Source organism: Salmo salar, chromosome 10 (genome assembly GCF_965601325.2).
Source record: "Salmo salar chromosome 10, fSalSal1, whole genome shotgun sequence".
NCBI lineage: Eukaryota > Metazoa > Chordata > Actinopteri > Salmoniformes > Salmonidae > Salmo > Salmo salar.
This window is the reverse complement of record NC_138300.1, coordinates 26055813-26072708: the sequence shown is the minus strand read 5'-3', so window position 1 is coordinate 26072708 and position 16896 is coordinate 26055813. Positions and strand designations below refer to the sequence as shown.

Here is a 16896-nt window from a genome sequence, read left to right as displayed (position 1 = left end):
TTTGAATACTCAGCACACAAACAGACACACACACAAACAGACACACACACACACACCACACACACACACACATCCTGCAGTTCTAATGACACACACACCTGCATCTCCAGTGGAACCCCTGTGGTGGGGCTGGGTTTGTACTCCATTGCGGTGCTGGCAGGGTTCACTCTCTTCTTTCTCTCCTCAGACCCTGAGCTCTGTGTGTCTGCCATCCTGGGGGTCCCACAGGCCTGGAACACCTACCACCAAACACACAATGAAACCCACACCTTTAGGCACACATCTACGACTGAAGAGAATGGGCCATGAGTGGGAGTGGGAAGGTTTAGTCAGGGTTTGGTGCTGGTTGGACTGACCTTGCTGGTGAAGACCTCTGTGTTCTCCTGCATGTAGAGGATGGCCTCTGAGATGCGGATGGGGAGGGAATAGATGACCACGTCCACACCGGGGTCAGAACTGAAACTAGACGCCACCTGCAGCATGGTGTCTGGACAATAGAGACAGGGAAGAGAAACAAGGAAAAGACTGAGAATGTGTGCTTATTTGTGTGTGTTGTGTGTGTGCGGGCATGTGTGAGTGCACGTGTGTTTCTCTCACCGACGAGGTTCTGCCACTCGGTGTCCAGGTCGGCCTGGTTGGCAAGGCAGCCCTTCATGACATTTCTGCAGTAGTTGGCACAGGGCTTGACGGAGGCCAGGCCTCTACAGTGGGGGCAGTACACAAGCTTCATCATAGCACGGGTACACTCTGGGCTCAGAGGAACCTGGAGGGGCACACCCATAATCATCATCAAGGAGCTTTGCATCTTTTTAACTGTGAGGAGTAATGAGACTACTTTATTTATAAGAATCTTTAGGGGTATAAATATTTGACTCCTACCTTTTTGAGAAAATAAATATTACTTGTTAAACTCTCTTTCTCTAAGCAATTGCATTAGTATAAAATAATATACTTTCTAATTGTTTTTGAGCATGCACATAGCTCAGTATTGGAATTATTTATTTTATAGAGTCATTATTACTCATCTTTATCAAGGATGTCAATCATTTCGGGCTCCACTGTATATGTGTGGTTAAAACACTATGATCATGATTATCATGTATTGACTATGATTATGTAGTGCGCATTGTGCAACATGAAACGGCAACAATACCATGCAGCTAATGCATAAGAGGGGTCCGGTAGGGGATAGATAAATGGATATGTTGGTGTAGATGTTTTCTAAAGGATGCTAACTGTTACAAGAGTTGGCTATCATTTCCAAGAATAATCTCGCACTATTAAAGAATTCGGAGGAGGACCATGTCATTTTCCCAGAATGCAGCTTCAAATGTAGCTCCTTAAAAGGATAAGAGTGAGCTTATGCTGTCTAGAATGGGAGACCACTAAGAACTTCACAAGGAGACTGATCAGCTAACAAGATTATAGCGGTGTCATTACAACCGGTTCTTGTATTAACAGACTTCACAGGAACCCATCAACAGGGCTTAATGTACACAGACAACCAGCTTCCTAATACGTCCGAATGTCACCGATTGATTGTGACATCCCCCAGTGTTAGATCTCCTACAGTGTGACAACAGGAGGTGGAGTGGAGCAGAGCGGACAGGTAATGGTGCTGCTAAATTAAGATCAGTGACAGGACAGACACCCATGATGCCATACTGTTACATCAGCCACTGTCACTGACAGTAACGACAGTAATCAACCATAGCTCAAAGGGATTCTTCCATCCATCCACATGCTCCCTCTCTCACTCTCCTTCTCTCTCTCTCTCCCTCTCCCTCAGATTCTCTCACACACTCACTTTCATCCATCTCTCCACTTCTATCTCCCTCTCCCTGTGTTCCATTTAAAAGTTGTAAAGCTGGTGGCATCGTGCTGTAAATAAAGTCAGTATTTAAATGGGCCAGACTCCGGCCTCTTTGTGCCAACATAAAGAGCGGTTTGAAATGGTGGTTATTTTTAGGAAGAAGGGAGTGAGAGCCCACAGGATTCCTGTACGTGGCTATTGCCCTCTCTGGTGTTTGTGTAAATAGCTTGTGTATGTTCGATAAGTAACGCAAAAATACACATCGATCCACTAAAAGACACAACAGATTACACATTAGATATGTGTAGGTTAAAAGTACTTTCATAATAATGTTACATTTAAATGAACATAAAACCTAAACATTTCTCAAAGACTCCTTCCTCTCTCCAAGAATGTGCTTTTGTGGTTCTCTATACTACTAAAAGCATCATAAAAGTTGGCATATGAAACAGGCACTGGGCACGTTCCACTGCTACCATCCAAAGAGATAGAGACATGTCCCTAAAATGCCTTACTTTCATCCAATAAAGGCTAAATGTAGACTGGCCAAGTAGTCGGCCAGTAGACTGTGGCTGAAGGGACAGGGGTCAGAGGGCCAGGCTTCTCTGTAATTCACTCCTGGTAAATGGTTTTTAAGCTAGCCTCGCTACATTTTTCATCCACCCCCTCAGACACCCTGTAGCTGGGGCAATGCACAGCAGCCCTTTACCCATCCCTACTGAGACATGCCCCTACTGAGACACACCCTTAATGTGCTTTATCTATCTACAGTATGCATGTGTTTTCACCAGGGTAACTAAGGTTAAACACACTGCCTGGGGGTGAAAATTACACACCCAGGGCATTTTCTTTCTGTGACAGATTTACGCAAGGAACATACTCTGTGATTTACATAACAATCCCAATTTCAACTGGTTGAGAGTGTTTATGTGTGTGCAGGGTGTTTAATGGTTGACGGTGTGGTGGATGTGAGGTGGTAATATCAGGAATAAAAAGCACTGCCATATTAGGTAGCAACACGTGAAACAGCACAGGTCTCTACTATAACAGTACCTGGGAGACTTTGCGGACCACCTCCCCACTGACAGTCAAGCCCTGGATAAATGATCGCGCCGCCACGAAGGCCCTGGTGACCTTGGGCTTGAGGTCACGGGGGACGTCCCCAAAGGGCCGCAAGGTCTCCGTTTGCTTGGCCACACACTCCAGGTAGTCGTCAGTGAGGGTGTACTGCGGGAGGGAGGAGGCCTTGAACAGGCGCTCCAGCAGCCGTGCCCAGAAGTCGTTGAGTGTCTCCTCCAGGTTGACAGCGGAGCCACGGTAGTAGCGACGCAGGTCAGCGTACAGGTCCTGGAACACAGGGGCATTCTTGGAGAAGAGGGAGCCCAGTGTGGCCAGGAAGGACTCTTGAAGGGAACGCTCAGATCTGTTCAAGAGGTCTGTGAAGTACGCTGAGGAGAGAGGAGAGAGAGAGACGAGGAGTCAAATTCTGGAATAGTCCGTTTTAACTATTGGGACAGGTGCAACACTTATCAATGCCTTTGCCACAGACCCCTTAATACAGGGTCTGGCGAGCCTAGAGCGAGAGGGGAGACATTCCTTTACTTGCGCAAACAGGTGACCTGTGAACTTTGGAGGTGACCGACCAATCAAACACTGAGATGATAAAAGAGATGATCAATAGCAGTTAGATGTTTGACTGCTACAGCCCTATGGTCTATTCTACAGTGCCTAAAAGGTTATCAGGCTCATTCATATTGATGGTTACCTGCATTCATAAACCCTTCCCCCTCTTCCCGTCACGCTCCATCCCTAACTTTCATTCTCTCCTTTCCTTTTTGTGCTGTTTGGTCTCCAGCTGTCAGCCATTACACCATTAGTTCCATCACCACCTGTCTGTCAGGAGAAACAGCACCTTCTGGGCCTCGGTACCTGTCTACTGTGCCGCCCTGCGCCGCCCCTCTCCACCCAAATCAAAATGGAGGCTGCAGTTAGTCAGTTTTACTGTACAGTATGTTGGTGATTCAAAGCATTGTGTGACATCAAACCCCAAAAACCAAGCTTAGCCTTCCCAGTGTTTGTTTCATCAGTGCTGCTGGCCTCTGCCCACAGAGTGAACACAGGCTCAGATAAAGTACAGCTAAATAGCCACTACTTGAAGTACAGTAGATCCCATAGAATGTGAGCATATCACCAGCAACACACAGATATACAGTAGGTAGTGAAGAGGGCACAACAAAACCTATTCCCCCTCAGGAGACTGAAAAGATTTGTCATGGGTCCTCAGATCCTCAAAAGGTTCTACAGCTGCACCATCGAGAGCATCCTGACTGGTTGCATCACTGCCTGGTATGGCAACTGCTCGGCCTCTGACCGCGAGGCACTACAGTGGGTAGTGAGTACGACCCAGTACACCACTTGGGCCAAGTTCCTGCCATCCAGGACCTCTACACCAGGTGGTGTCGGAGGAAGGCCCTAAAAACGGTCAAAGACTCCAGACACTCTAGTTATAGACTGTTCTCTCTGCTACCGCACGGCAAACAGTGCCGGAACACCAAGTCTAGGTCCAAGAGGCATCTAAACAGCTTCTATCCCAAAGCCATAAGACTCCTGAACATCTAATAAAATGTCTACCCAGACTATTTGCATTGCCCCCCCTCCTCTTTTACACTGCTGCTACTCTCTGTTGTTATCATCTATGCATAGTCCCTTTAATAACTCTACGTACATGTACATATTACCTCAACTAACCGGTGTGTATAGTCTCGCTATTGTTATTTTACTGCTGCTCTTTAATTACTTGTTACTTTTATTTCCTATTCTTACTCATTTTATTTTTTTTTTTACTCCATTGTTGGTTAGCGGCTCATAAGTAAGCATTTCACTGTAATGTTGCTGAATTATAATACCTGTTGTATTTGGCGCATGTGACTAATAAAATTTGATTTGATTTGAATATCAGTACTCAGAACCAAATTAGGCTGTCACGAGACTAGCTAGACTGTAAAGTACAGATCCAATTGTCCTCCCATTTGGCACCCACACGCATGATTGATTTGTGTTCTCCAAAAACCAAAGTCACTACCCACTGGGCAAAAACTGGTTGAATCAAAAGTGGAAAAAACAAAATAAAAATCAAAGTGATGGCATTGAATCAACGTGGATTTTTTTTTTTACCCAATTTTGAACCTAAATACATTGACATGGTGACATTTATTGTTGATTTCAGGTTGAAGTCACATTAGTTGACAACTCAACCAAATGTAAATCAAAACGAGATGTTGAAATGATGTCTGTGCTTAGTGGGTAAGCTTTTCGTGCTACGTAAATAAACAAATAAATGGGAGCGTGGGAATGCGCAGATGGATTTGGCCCAATGTGACATACAACGAGGAGTGTTCTAACATGCCTGACAAATGAACTATAGACACTGGAGAACCTGGGAACTCAACCGTAGAACTGTAGAGCACTGTCTCAGCTGCAGTTCAGTTAACAGCACTTCGCGGGTAAAGTGAGAGGAAGAGAGAAAAACAAAAGTAACAACGGACTATACCATTGTCCTACATACCTCCTTATTGAGCCTTCCAATAAAGCAGCAGATACTGAGAGTTACAGTGTCAGGGGGGAATGTAATAAAACTCTGTCACCTCCCATTCTGCTGACACAATGACTGGGCTGCTCCCTGCTGCTGTAGCTGACCCCCGTAGAGGGAAGGTTAGGGAGGGCAGACTGCCTCTGACTCTCCCTCTAATCTGAGGGATTGAATGCTGAGACAGGCGGAGGGCCTGGGCCGCGGCCGGGGCCTGTGAGTGCCGCTGCTGCTGTGGAGAAGCTGTAAAAACCTGCATTTAACTGAGTGAGTCCAGGGCCCACGCCCGACAACCCTAAACACAACCAGATGGCCATGCAACTCTTACCGCCACTCCTCTCCTCGATCTTCTGTTCATTCTGTTTCTACTGCTACTGCTTCTACCTACTGCTCCTGTTCATCAGCTTTAGTCTATGGAAGACACAGCTGCAATCATATCAAATGGACTTGAAACATCACCTGCACACTTCCCTTTCCTCCCCTCTCTATCGCTGCTTCATGTAGCTGTAGCTCTACGGTTCCTCTTTGATGGATTGCTTCATCCTCACCAACATCTGGCCTCCCTCTGTCTCTGTGGCTGTAACCTCCTGATGTTGAGGGAGAGGAGGAGGGGGCAGGGGTTGTGTATGCAGCTGGACTAGCTCTATACCAGCATTTCCCAAACTCAGTCCTCGGGACCCCAAGGGGTTCACGTTTTGGTTTTTGCCCTAGCACTACACAGCTGATTCAAATAATCAATTTGATTAGTTAATTATTTGAATCAGCTGTGTAGTGCTAGGGCCCAGCCCCTGTGTGTGACGGTGTCCTTGTTGTTGTGTGGCCCACACCTTCCTCCTGTTGCTAAGCTAGTCTACCTCTGCCAAGGCATCTGTCACACATATCAGTCACACTGATTTTATCTCACTCCGTAAATCAGAGCAGCCCAGCCGTTTAGGAAGTATAGAAAGCAGGAGAAAAATGTACTGGAACTCCCCATCTGACACACACTGCCTGACTCATACCACCATACCCTTTCTCAACCCCTATCTTTCCCTCTTCTCCTCCCTTTCTCTTTCTCCATATCGCCCTCCACTACCTCTAATCAATCCATCATTCCCCTCTCTCCCCCTCTCTCTCTCTTCCACTACCTACCCGCTTCACCCTTCTCTTTCTCTGCCCTTTTCTCCCCCTCTCTCATTACTCTGATGTGTGGTGATGTGATGCTTCTGGCAGCCACTCTCCTCATTGGGTCAAATGCTCATTAGCAGGGCCAGCATCCCAGCCTGTGGGAGTAGATGGGGTGGAGGAGAGGGGGGGGGGGGGGGGGGCTTATCACATTTCACCCCTCCCTCTTCCTCCCATCCCCACCACAGTGTCTGCTACGTTCCATGACTCATTACCACAGCCAATCATAACTGTCTCCCAGCGGCCCGCCTTCCCCTCTCCTGTCTGTGTCTACCTGTCTCTACCACTCTGATGAAAGCTTAGAGCCCATCAAGACAGGAAATATGACTGCATGCCATCATCCCCAGATCCTGTTTTAATCTTATGTTAATCAGATGGATGGATGGATGTCCAGATTACTTTGTGGGAGATTTATTTTCCTGAGCAAACAGCCGTGTTCCAGGCATCATCAGCTACTGTCATCTGGGTACAGTATCCTACTGTAGCTGGAGCCTCAGGACTATATTGATTCATTTATAGAAATAGAGTTTATTAGTGATGGGTCAAAGATTGCAGTGATGTCTTCAAAATTCACAGAACAAGTCAAGGACACTATCAAGGTCATCCAGTTGTTGAAAAGATTGCACGCAACTACAGACTTGAGGCTGGTGTCAAGACAGGCAGCGCTTAAGAAATGTCAGGAAGTATCAGCATTTTGACACAAATACACAATTCCCAATGTCTAGTGTTATTATCCCAATGTCTAGTGACCTCCTTTACCCTTCAGGCTGACAGCTCAGCGCGTCTTTCTGACGTGCGGACATTTATTTATCTGAGACCACGTCAACACTTGCCCTATCCTCTCGTTAAACAACTGAATCACAGACAGAGTAGATGCCCATGTTCATTTCATGAGGGTTTGTGTGTATTGTGTGTATTGTGTGTGTGTGTGTAAGTCTGTGCGTGCATCTGTGCGTGTATTGTCAGTATAGAGGAGAGTATGAGTTCTCTGTGGCTACTCACTGTCGAAGCTCCTGTACTGTGTGTTGAGGGAGGCCTGTAGCGAGCGTCCTGCCTCTCTGACCAGCCCCTCAAACTCTCTGCGACTCAGGTTGGACAGGGTCTCCTCCATGGCACTGGTACAGCAGGTGTACCCCTGGGGACAGATCCGCAGGTGCTCACCTAGGGACAAGACAGAGGACAGGACATGTTTAGGGTTTTATCCACTTAATACAAAAAAATAGTTGATTTTAGAGAGGCTCTAAGAGCGTTAAAGTTGCTGGTTTGAATCCCGGAGCCGACTAGGTGAAAAATCTGTCAATGTGCCCTTGAACAAGGTACTTAACCCTAATTGCTAAGAGTGTCTGCTAAATGACTAACATGTAAAACAAAACTATCTTTCCACATCTGGAATAACTTACAGCAGTGAATGCATACTGCACATTTTCCTGCTAGTCCCTGGTGGGAATCAAACCCACAACCCTGGTGTTGCAAGTGCCATGCTCTACCAACTGAGCCACAGGGGATTACTTCTTGAATGGCAGAAGAAGGTTATTTGTACAAAAATCTAATAAGTAATCTACTAAGGCTCTGGTAAGATTTGATATGTTTTCCTTCTATGTCCGTGATGTATTTGTATATGTGTTAACTTATAAGCCTTATATGACATACACAATTGAATACATGATTGTGGTGCACTTCCTACAAAGACATGGTATGACATATTTGAGACAAAATTCATGAATTATATGAGCCATCTATGAATATTATAGGAAAAGTGTATGTTCTGAGAATGTAACCTCTACAAAAAAATGCTTTCCTTATATGTTTCACGTTTTTTATAAGTCAACATATAAAAAAACATGGCAATTACTATAAGAAAAATACAGCATTTGTATATACATTTTAATTTATGAGTTTCCATAATTAAGGCTGGGAAGGACCTCCTACTGGACAGCTGATTTACCTACAGCTGGTCTCCTATCCAGGGTCTTAGCCAAGCCCTGCTTAGCTTTGGTATTTGTCACAGACTAATACCAATGTGCTATCGAGAGACTGATTGTTGAGAAATCTCCACTTAATAACTAAATATATTCACTGCTGCCATCAGTCATTCCTCCTTCTCCCCCTCCTCCTCCTCATGTCATCTTCTTCTCACCCCCTCCTCTTCCCCTCCTGCAATTCTCCTCCCCTCCTCCTGTCCTCCTCCTCCATCTCCTGTCCTCTTCTCTCCTCCTCCTGTCCTCCTCCTCCTCTGCTTTCCCCCTACCTCCTCCTCTTCCTCCCCTCTCCCTCCACCCCTTTCCTCCTCCTCTTCCCCCTCCAACCTTCTCCTCCCTCACCTCCTCCTGTCCTCCTCTCTCCTCATCCCCTCCTCCTCTTCTCCTGTCCTCCATCTCCTGTCCTCCTCTCCTCCTCCCCCTCTGCTTTCCCCCTTCCTCCTCCCCTCCTGCTATTCTCCTCCCCTCCTGTCCTCCCCCTCCTGTCCTCTTCTCTCCCTCTCCCTCCACCCCTTTTTCCCCCTCCACCCTTTTCCTCCCTCACCTCCTCCCCCCTCCTGTCCTCCTCTCTCCTCATCCTCTCCTCCTCATAGCAGACTTTGCTTCTTTTTTCAATAAGTGTCACATTGCATGTATCAATGATGTCAGACAGTGGTATGCAAGTGCTTTGAAACATGCATGTCCCATGTGCCTTAGAAGGCTTAGCTTACATGTCTCTTGTATGTTTTTTATATAATACATACAACATTTCTGTTATGTCTAAATGTTAACCACCAATATAAGTCAGATATTACAATAATCTTCTATGAAGTGTATTTGCTGCCATATGTATTACTGACAAGTTCCAGGCAGAACAAATAACAATCTTGTTAAATTCTTCTTTACCACACACACGCACACACGCACACACGAGAGAGAGAGAAAGAGCCAGACAGCTTAGAGTGCAGTCTGCAGCCCCAGTCCCCAAGCAGGCGGGGGTGAGCCTGAGGAGAGGGTTAGGCGTAGAGGGGATGGGGGTGAGTGGTCTGCCCCCCAGCCCTCTCTGCCACTTCACAAACGGGTTCCCTGCTAAAGCCCTGTCTCTGCCTGGCCCTGGCTGTCTGCCCCGGGAACTGGAGTGAGAGATGCTATCACATCCATGCATCTTTTATGAATCCTGACTACAGCAGGAGGGAAAAGTGCAGAGAAATCTCTATTCACTTATTTATTTATTTCCTCACTTCTTTTATCTTAAAATTCTAGAGAAGGGAAATAGGATCTGTGTGCCAGGAAGCTCACTAGTTGTGTGCCAGGAAGCTCACTAGTTGTGTGGTAGTCAAGCAGTGTTATCTGTTTTCCTGTAGTCTTTTGCACAACATGTGACACTGTCATTTGCAATCCTTTATATCAAATCAAACAACTTTGAGAGGAGATAAAAAAGGGATGATTTAGCCTGATCGTGATCACGCTGTGTAAAGAGATGAGAAGGGCAGAACTCTGTTAACTTGACAGACATTTTTACTGTGCATTCTCCTATCGTAAACTCCTTCCTCGTGCCTCCTCTCTCTCTCATGTGTCAAAGTGTTAAAATCTCTTTACTTTGAAACAGCGCAAAGCTTCTGAAGCGAGACTTCAAACAGGTTGTGCTGAGGTGATTTGATATGCAGTGCAAAGTGTGAACCAGTAAAAACACAATGGAGGGATTCCAGTAGAAATCATATTGTGTGTCTCTGGTAGGCCTAGCGTCTTGCAGAGAAGAAAAGGCTTAAATCCCATTAAACATCTAATCTCCTGGCCAGCTCGTGAGCGCTCGTCCATTTTAGTCAGCGAGCAGGGGGCAGGCGTGTGGCCTGCATTTCAATGACTGCTGACAGCGAACAAGGAGAGACAAGACTGATAAATCAGATTTGTCGTGTGCATACACATTCATACAAGCCAGGGACACAGGGACACACACGCCTGAGCACCCAGACACACCTCCCTAATCCATAGACATGCAAAGACAGACACACAGAATAACAACTAGCAAGTCATCATCAGTATGCAGATAGGATCACATCTTCCATTGGACCAGTAAGACAGCAAGGTTCCTGAGACCTATGCCTACATTATGTAGATCCCTTAAAATGCTATATATGTAATATTCGGCACTCCATATAGAGAAGCTCTTGGCCTATCAATGTATTATCTGTGATGGGTATGATTGAAAATGGGTATGTAGTTCCTGGCTATAGTGGCTAGTGGGCTATATCCTGTTTGCTGCTTAGTGTTCGACAGACAGACAGAACAGGTCTGGCTCTGGCTGGCTGTGTGAGGGAGCAGGTGCGGGGAGAGAGTCCAGCCCACTTACAGCGTTTATTCAAGAGGCAGATTACTGCTGAGGGAGATGAGGGGTGGCCAACCTTGCCCCCTGTGTCACACTAATCGAATCAAAGCCCATTCATAGCCAATTAGAGCTCTGCCAGCCACAGTCAAAGGCACAACATACACGTAATACAGGCTAATACAATATGCAAGACTTTCACAGAAAATGTAGCTAGCAAATCTTGATTGGACAGCCGTTGAAAGATAATATTGACTTTGACTATTTGTCCAGGAACCTGCACTCTCCATCCCATATCACATCTATCTCTAATGGCTGTCATTTCTGCAATCAGAAATTAATGTCTGGACAGATGATTGTGGCCAGCCTACAAATGTCTGTTGGTGACAAACTACCTAAATGGAACCATGCAAAAGAGATCAAAAAGAAAGCCATGTCAGATGCTTGGAAGGGGAAATAAAAGGCTTGAAAAGACTTTCAGAATGTGTAACCTTAACTAACTGGAAACTTTGGTTAGAAGACGCAAAAAAATCCAAATGGAGGATTTGCCGTTCCACTTTAATATATTTAATTGTGTTTGGTTTAACCACTGATCTGTGGATGGAGGAAACACATTTCCACCACAGACAGAGATGTTTGTTGTCCCTAGACTGAAGTATGTTTACTACAGTAAAGGGCCTTAACAATGTCCCAGCGTTGCTTCGTAATGGAAACTGGTTATCCTGCAGGAGCTATAAAGTTAATTCACTTAGAGTGACAAACAAATAAACTGCAGCCCATTCAGTGGATCACAGTCCCATATAGGCAGTTTGTTCCATACTGTTACAGTACATAATGACAATGAACACAATGATATAGGTTTCTCTGCACCCTATCATACTGTAACAGGGATAATTAATGATGCTCAGTCACTCTGCATCTGTCTCTACCAGACTGCTCCTTCTCCCTCTCCATCCAGACACTACCAATGTGTTCAAGTTGACCTATTCTTTCTCTGTTGTCCCCCATCTTTCTTTCTCTCTATTGCTCTGTGTGCACCATAGTGTAAAATGATCCAGTTTACAACCATACACTACTTTACATCCCATGAACATTATTCACAACTGTATTGGAAATCCATCTGAGAATAGCAGATCTAGACCCATAACCACCGGTACAGGCAGCTCATTCTACAGCCCACACATATACATTAGATTGGCTCTAACACAGCATTAATGATTCCATTCAAACCACTGCATTTTCCTAGTTAAATAAAGGTTACATAACAAAAAATTTAAACAATAAAAATCCATCTGATGTGTCTCATCTCATAGATCATTTCAATGAGATTGTTAAGCATGTATCTGGGATGTGGGCTACTGTTTTAACATGGCAGCCACTCTTTTTCCTTCCTCCCCACATCTCCACTCACCAGACACACCGTCACTCCCATTACTCCCTGCCTACAGTTTCATCTGGAAAGGACATGAGTCATTTCTAAATGCTGCATCATTTTACAGGCCCCTTGGCTCTGGGAGGGGCCATTCAGTGATGGTGTGTCCATTTTGGAAAGTGTAGATAAAAAAACATGAGCTGGCGCACACCCAGAATAATAGTTTGTGTGGAGGTGCTGACTAACGACAAATAAACTACAAACTATCAAAATAAAGAAAGTCGCACACTCCATGTATAATCTCCCAGCAATTTAATTGGTTTTTACCAACGTTTCGGCATCACTGTGCTTTCCTCGGGGTCTGCCATGGTCTGTGATGCCGAAACGTTGGTAAAAACCCATTAAATTGCTGGGAGATTATACATGGAGTGTGCGGCTTTCTTTATTTTGATAGTTTACATTTTGGAAAGTGTGACATCACCGCCAGGGCCGGGGCGCAGTGCGGGGAGTAACACTGCTCCTAAGCCAGGTGTTGACAGGGTAGACACCGGGGCCGACTCAGTGAAAGGTCGCCAGACGCGCCCGGTGCACTAACGCCAGCCGTCTGTATTCAGAGAAAGGCTGAGCAGTCACCTGATATTAGACATCTACTCCATCTCCTTTCTCAGCCATGTGCACAGAGACACACAGACGCGTGCGCACAAAGATACTGTACACACACACAGAACAGACACACATGAGGTTTACACATAGCCTGCAGGCCACCACCCAAGGGTATTGTAGGATAGAGAATGCAAAGCAACTGGTAAGGAATTATTTATACGCTACATTTACACGCTACAGCACAGAGGAAGAGAGCACATACTCACTAATCTAGTTTGTCATGGTAACTAAGGATCTATGGGCACCCCTGAAACCAAACTACTTCCCACAAAGAGTTCTACCTGAAACCAAAAAGGGTTCTACCTGAAACCAAAAAGGGTTCTACCTGAAACCAAAAAGGGTTCTACCTGAAACCAAAAAGGGTTCTACCTGAAACCAAAAAGGGTTCTACCTGAAACCAAAAAGGGTTCTACCTGAAACCAAAAAGGGTTCTACCTGAAACCAAAAAGGGTTCTCCTACAGGGACAGCCAAAGGACCCTTTTGGAACCCTTTTTTCTAAGAGTGTAGATTGAGAGCATCAATACCCTATACAACCATCAACTCTTTCCCACCCTCTCCTGAGAACCGCACACACACCTTGTCGTGCCAGTTGATCATGACTGAATTGCTGTGCATCTTAAGCAGAGCACTGTGTCTCTTCTGGCCCACCTGGCATAATCCCACCACAGCCATCCCATGCTTTAATCTCATAAATGGTCACATGCATCTACTGGGATGCTGGCAGGGGAACATCTATGCATCCCTGCTTGCTTTTGGTCCTTGACAGCTCTCAGACCTGGCTGGAGAGAGTCCTGATGCAGCACAAAGTGGAGACTGTGATCTGAGGCCCATGTGTGACAAATCTGATGTCAACAACGCCACAATGTTGAGACAGAGAGGAGAGTTAATTTACACTGACAACGAAATAAGGGATGACATTGAGATAATATTTGTCTGAGATGAAATATGTAAAGTGCCTGATATGGTGTAAGAATCATTTGCTAATTTGTAGAATTAAACATTGGTAGTCTGTTACAAGTTTCTCAGAAATGACATTAAAGTGCATCACCATGGCCAATAATTTCTATTTGAGTGCTTAATCCCTCTCTGGTCAACTATTCATGAAAACTAAATTAATTTATGGTCCGGATTTTGAATGTTGAAGTGGGCCATTACACTATTACTACCAGTCTGCAGTGACTGACAATGAGGATTTGGGATAATCTGAAATGCAAATGTATTTTCCTCTGATTCCTCAATGATCTATATTCAATGTTCTTTATACATAAATTATTCAACATCTTAGCCAATTTGAATATATACAGGTTTATGCTGTGTCTATCTATCCTATATCTCCATCTGAAATCATCAATCATCTCTATAGCCTTGCATATGGGGCATCTAGGCTTTTTCATTACACTTCAATGTGTCAGACTCTTGGCTGGTAAACCAAACTATTCTTCATGGTTACCCAATTAAATCTGTCCTGTTTTGCCTCGAAAATACAAGTTAATAATTATTATAGTTAGACAGAGTACACAAAATAGTTAACAGTAGCCTAAAAATCAGACATATGTACCATGACACACACCACGGATCAGATACAGATCTCAGGGCCTCCATAAAGTAGGTAACTAAAAGAGAGATATGTGCCTGCCCATGACCTTTGACCCGGTTCTCTCCCTAAGCCCTTGTCTGAGGAACACAAAGACAATTCCAACTGAAGTGGTTCCTCTTCTTCTCCACTTGCCTCTAGGCCACAGCATAAATTTAGACTTCCCAAGGGCTAATACATATACATTTATCCAGGAGTTAACTCTGATTGGATTTGCTCCTTCAGGCGGCCACAGTGAGAGGCGAGCACTGCAGTGAGAAATACCCTAAATAAATGATAGAATGTTGAGAATAAGTAAATATAATTCGTGTCCTGCAGGCTTCTGGGTAAAACACAGCAATTTGTTGGCACTGCTGATTGCTGTCAATGCTCATCTGTATTCAGTCCTAGCCAACATTCTGCATGTTTATGCCTCCGGTGGGCACAAACCCACCAGTCAGTGAAACACTAAATCCACACCTTAAAAACGAAAGACTGTGAGGTACAGGTCTTCACGGATCCGGGCGGGTCCGGATCCAGAATTCTAAATAATGTCACGGGTCAGGGTCGGATCTGATATGATTGTCATGGGTATGTGTAATTTTAACTGACTTGTCTGGAAGGGACCATACAGATCCGATCGCGACTGCTGCAGTAGAGAGTAATTTATGTTGCTCTTGCTTTTCACGAGAGTGGAGTGTGTAGCTTGTTGTTGTTGTTGTTGGCCAATCAGAATTCATCAAAGTGGCAATAGGCTACAGTCATAGAGCCTCTGTGTGGAAAAAGTTAGGAGATAACTAATCAATGGAACAAGATTGGGACAAGATGGTGCCGACAGAGATGGCCGCCTCGCTTCTAGTCCTCAGGAAACTTAGTTTTTTTATGCAGTACTTTGTTTTTTTAATGTATTATTTCTTACATTGTTAGCCCAGAAAATCTTAAGCGTTATTACATACAGCCGGGAAGAACTATTGGATATCAGAGCGATGTCAACTTACAAGCACTACAACCAGGAATATGACTTTCCCAAAGCGGATCCTTTGACTGAACCACCCAGGGCATTTAAACTGATCCCAGAGGCTGACCCAAAAGAGGAAGACGTAGCGGCCTTCTGGTCAGACTTTGGAGGCACGCACACTACCCACCGCTTCTGAGTATATTACTCGCTAATGTCCAGTCTTTAGATAACAAGGTAGACGAAATTAGGGCACGGGTTGCTTTCCAGAGATATAGCAGGGATTGTAACATACTCTGTTTCACGGAAACATGGCTCTCTCGGGATATACTGTCGGAGTCTGTACAGCCACCGGGATTCATTGATTTATACACTGATTCGGTGAGTGAGTTTATAAGGAAGTGCATAAGAGATGTTGTACCCACTGTGACTATTAAAACCTACCCTAACCAGAAACTGTGGATAAAGGGTGGCATTTGCACAAAACTGAAAGCGCGAACCACCGCATTTAACCATGGAATGGTGACTGGGAATATGGCCGAATACAAACAGAGTAGTTATTCCCTCCACAAGGCAATCAAACAAGCGAAATGTCCGTATAGACACAAAGTGGAGTCGCAATTCAACAGCTCAGACACGAGACGTATGTGGCAGGGTCTACAGACAATCATGGACTACAAAAATAAAACCAGCCACATCACGGACACCGACGTCTTGCTTCCAGACAAACTAAACACCTTCTTTGCCCGCTTTGAGGATAATATAGTGCCACCGACGCAGCCCGCTACCAAGGACTGTGGGCTCTCCTTCTCCGTGGCCAACGTGACTAAGACATTTAAACGTGTTAACCCTCGCAAGGCTGCCTCAGGGCATGTGCAGACCAGCTGGATGGTGTGTTTACGGACATATTCAATCTCTCCCTATCCCAGTCTGCTGTCCCCACGTGCTTCAAGATGGGCACCATTGTTCCTGTACCCAAGAAGGAAAAGGTAACTGAACTAAATGACTATCGCCCTGTAGCACTCAATTTTGTCATCATGAAGTGCTTTGAGAGACTAGTCAAGGATCATATCACCTCCCCCTTACCTGTCACCCTAGACCCCCTCAATTTGTGTACCGCCCCAATAGAACCACAGATGATGCATTCGTAAGAATGTTCATTGACTACAGCTCAGCATTCAACACCATAGTACCCTCCAAGCTCATCATTAAGCTTGAGGTCCTGGGTCTCAACCCAGCCCTGTACAATTGGGTCCTGGACTTCTGACGGGCCGCCCCCAGGTGGTGAAGGTAAGAAACAACATCTCCACTTCGCTGATCCTCAACACTGGGGCCCCACATGGGTGCATGCTCAGCTCCCTCCTGTACTCCCTGTTCACCCATGACTGCATGGCCATGCAGTCCACTCCAACTCAATCATCAAGTTTGCAGACAACACAACAGTAGTAGGATTGATTACCAACAACTCAGAGTGTGGTGTCAGGAAAA

The 16896-nt window shown here is 45.2% G+C and overlaps 1 protein-coding gene across 1 annotated transcript in view; it reads right to left on the bottom strand.

The window, feature by feature from the left end:
• Window positions 1-16896, bottom strand: part of gpc1a (glypican 1a) — a 47840-nt gene that overhangs the window by 7142 nt on the left and 23802 nt on the right. The window contains exons 2-6 of the mRNA XM_014216575.3: window positions 7566-7724; window positions 2867-3261; window positions 598-763; window positions 357-487; window positions 99-239 (exon numbers count right to left, since the gene is read on the bottom strand). Coding sequence (XP_014072050.2) covers window positions 99-239; window positions 357-487; window positions 598-763; window positions 2867-3261; window positions 7566-7724 — 992 coding nt within the window. The remainder of the gene's footprint in view (window positions 1-98; window positions 240-356; window positions 488-597; window positions 764-2866; window positions 3262-7565; window positions 7725-16896) is intronic.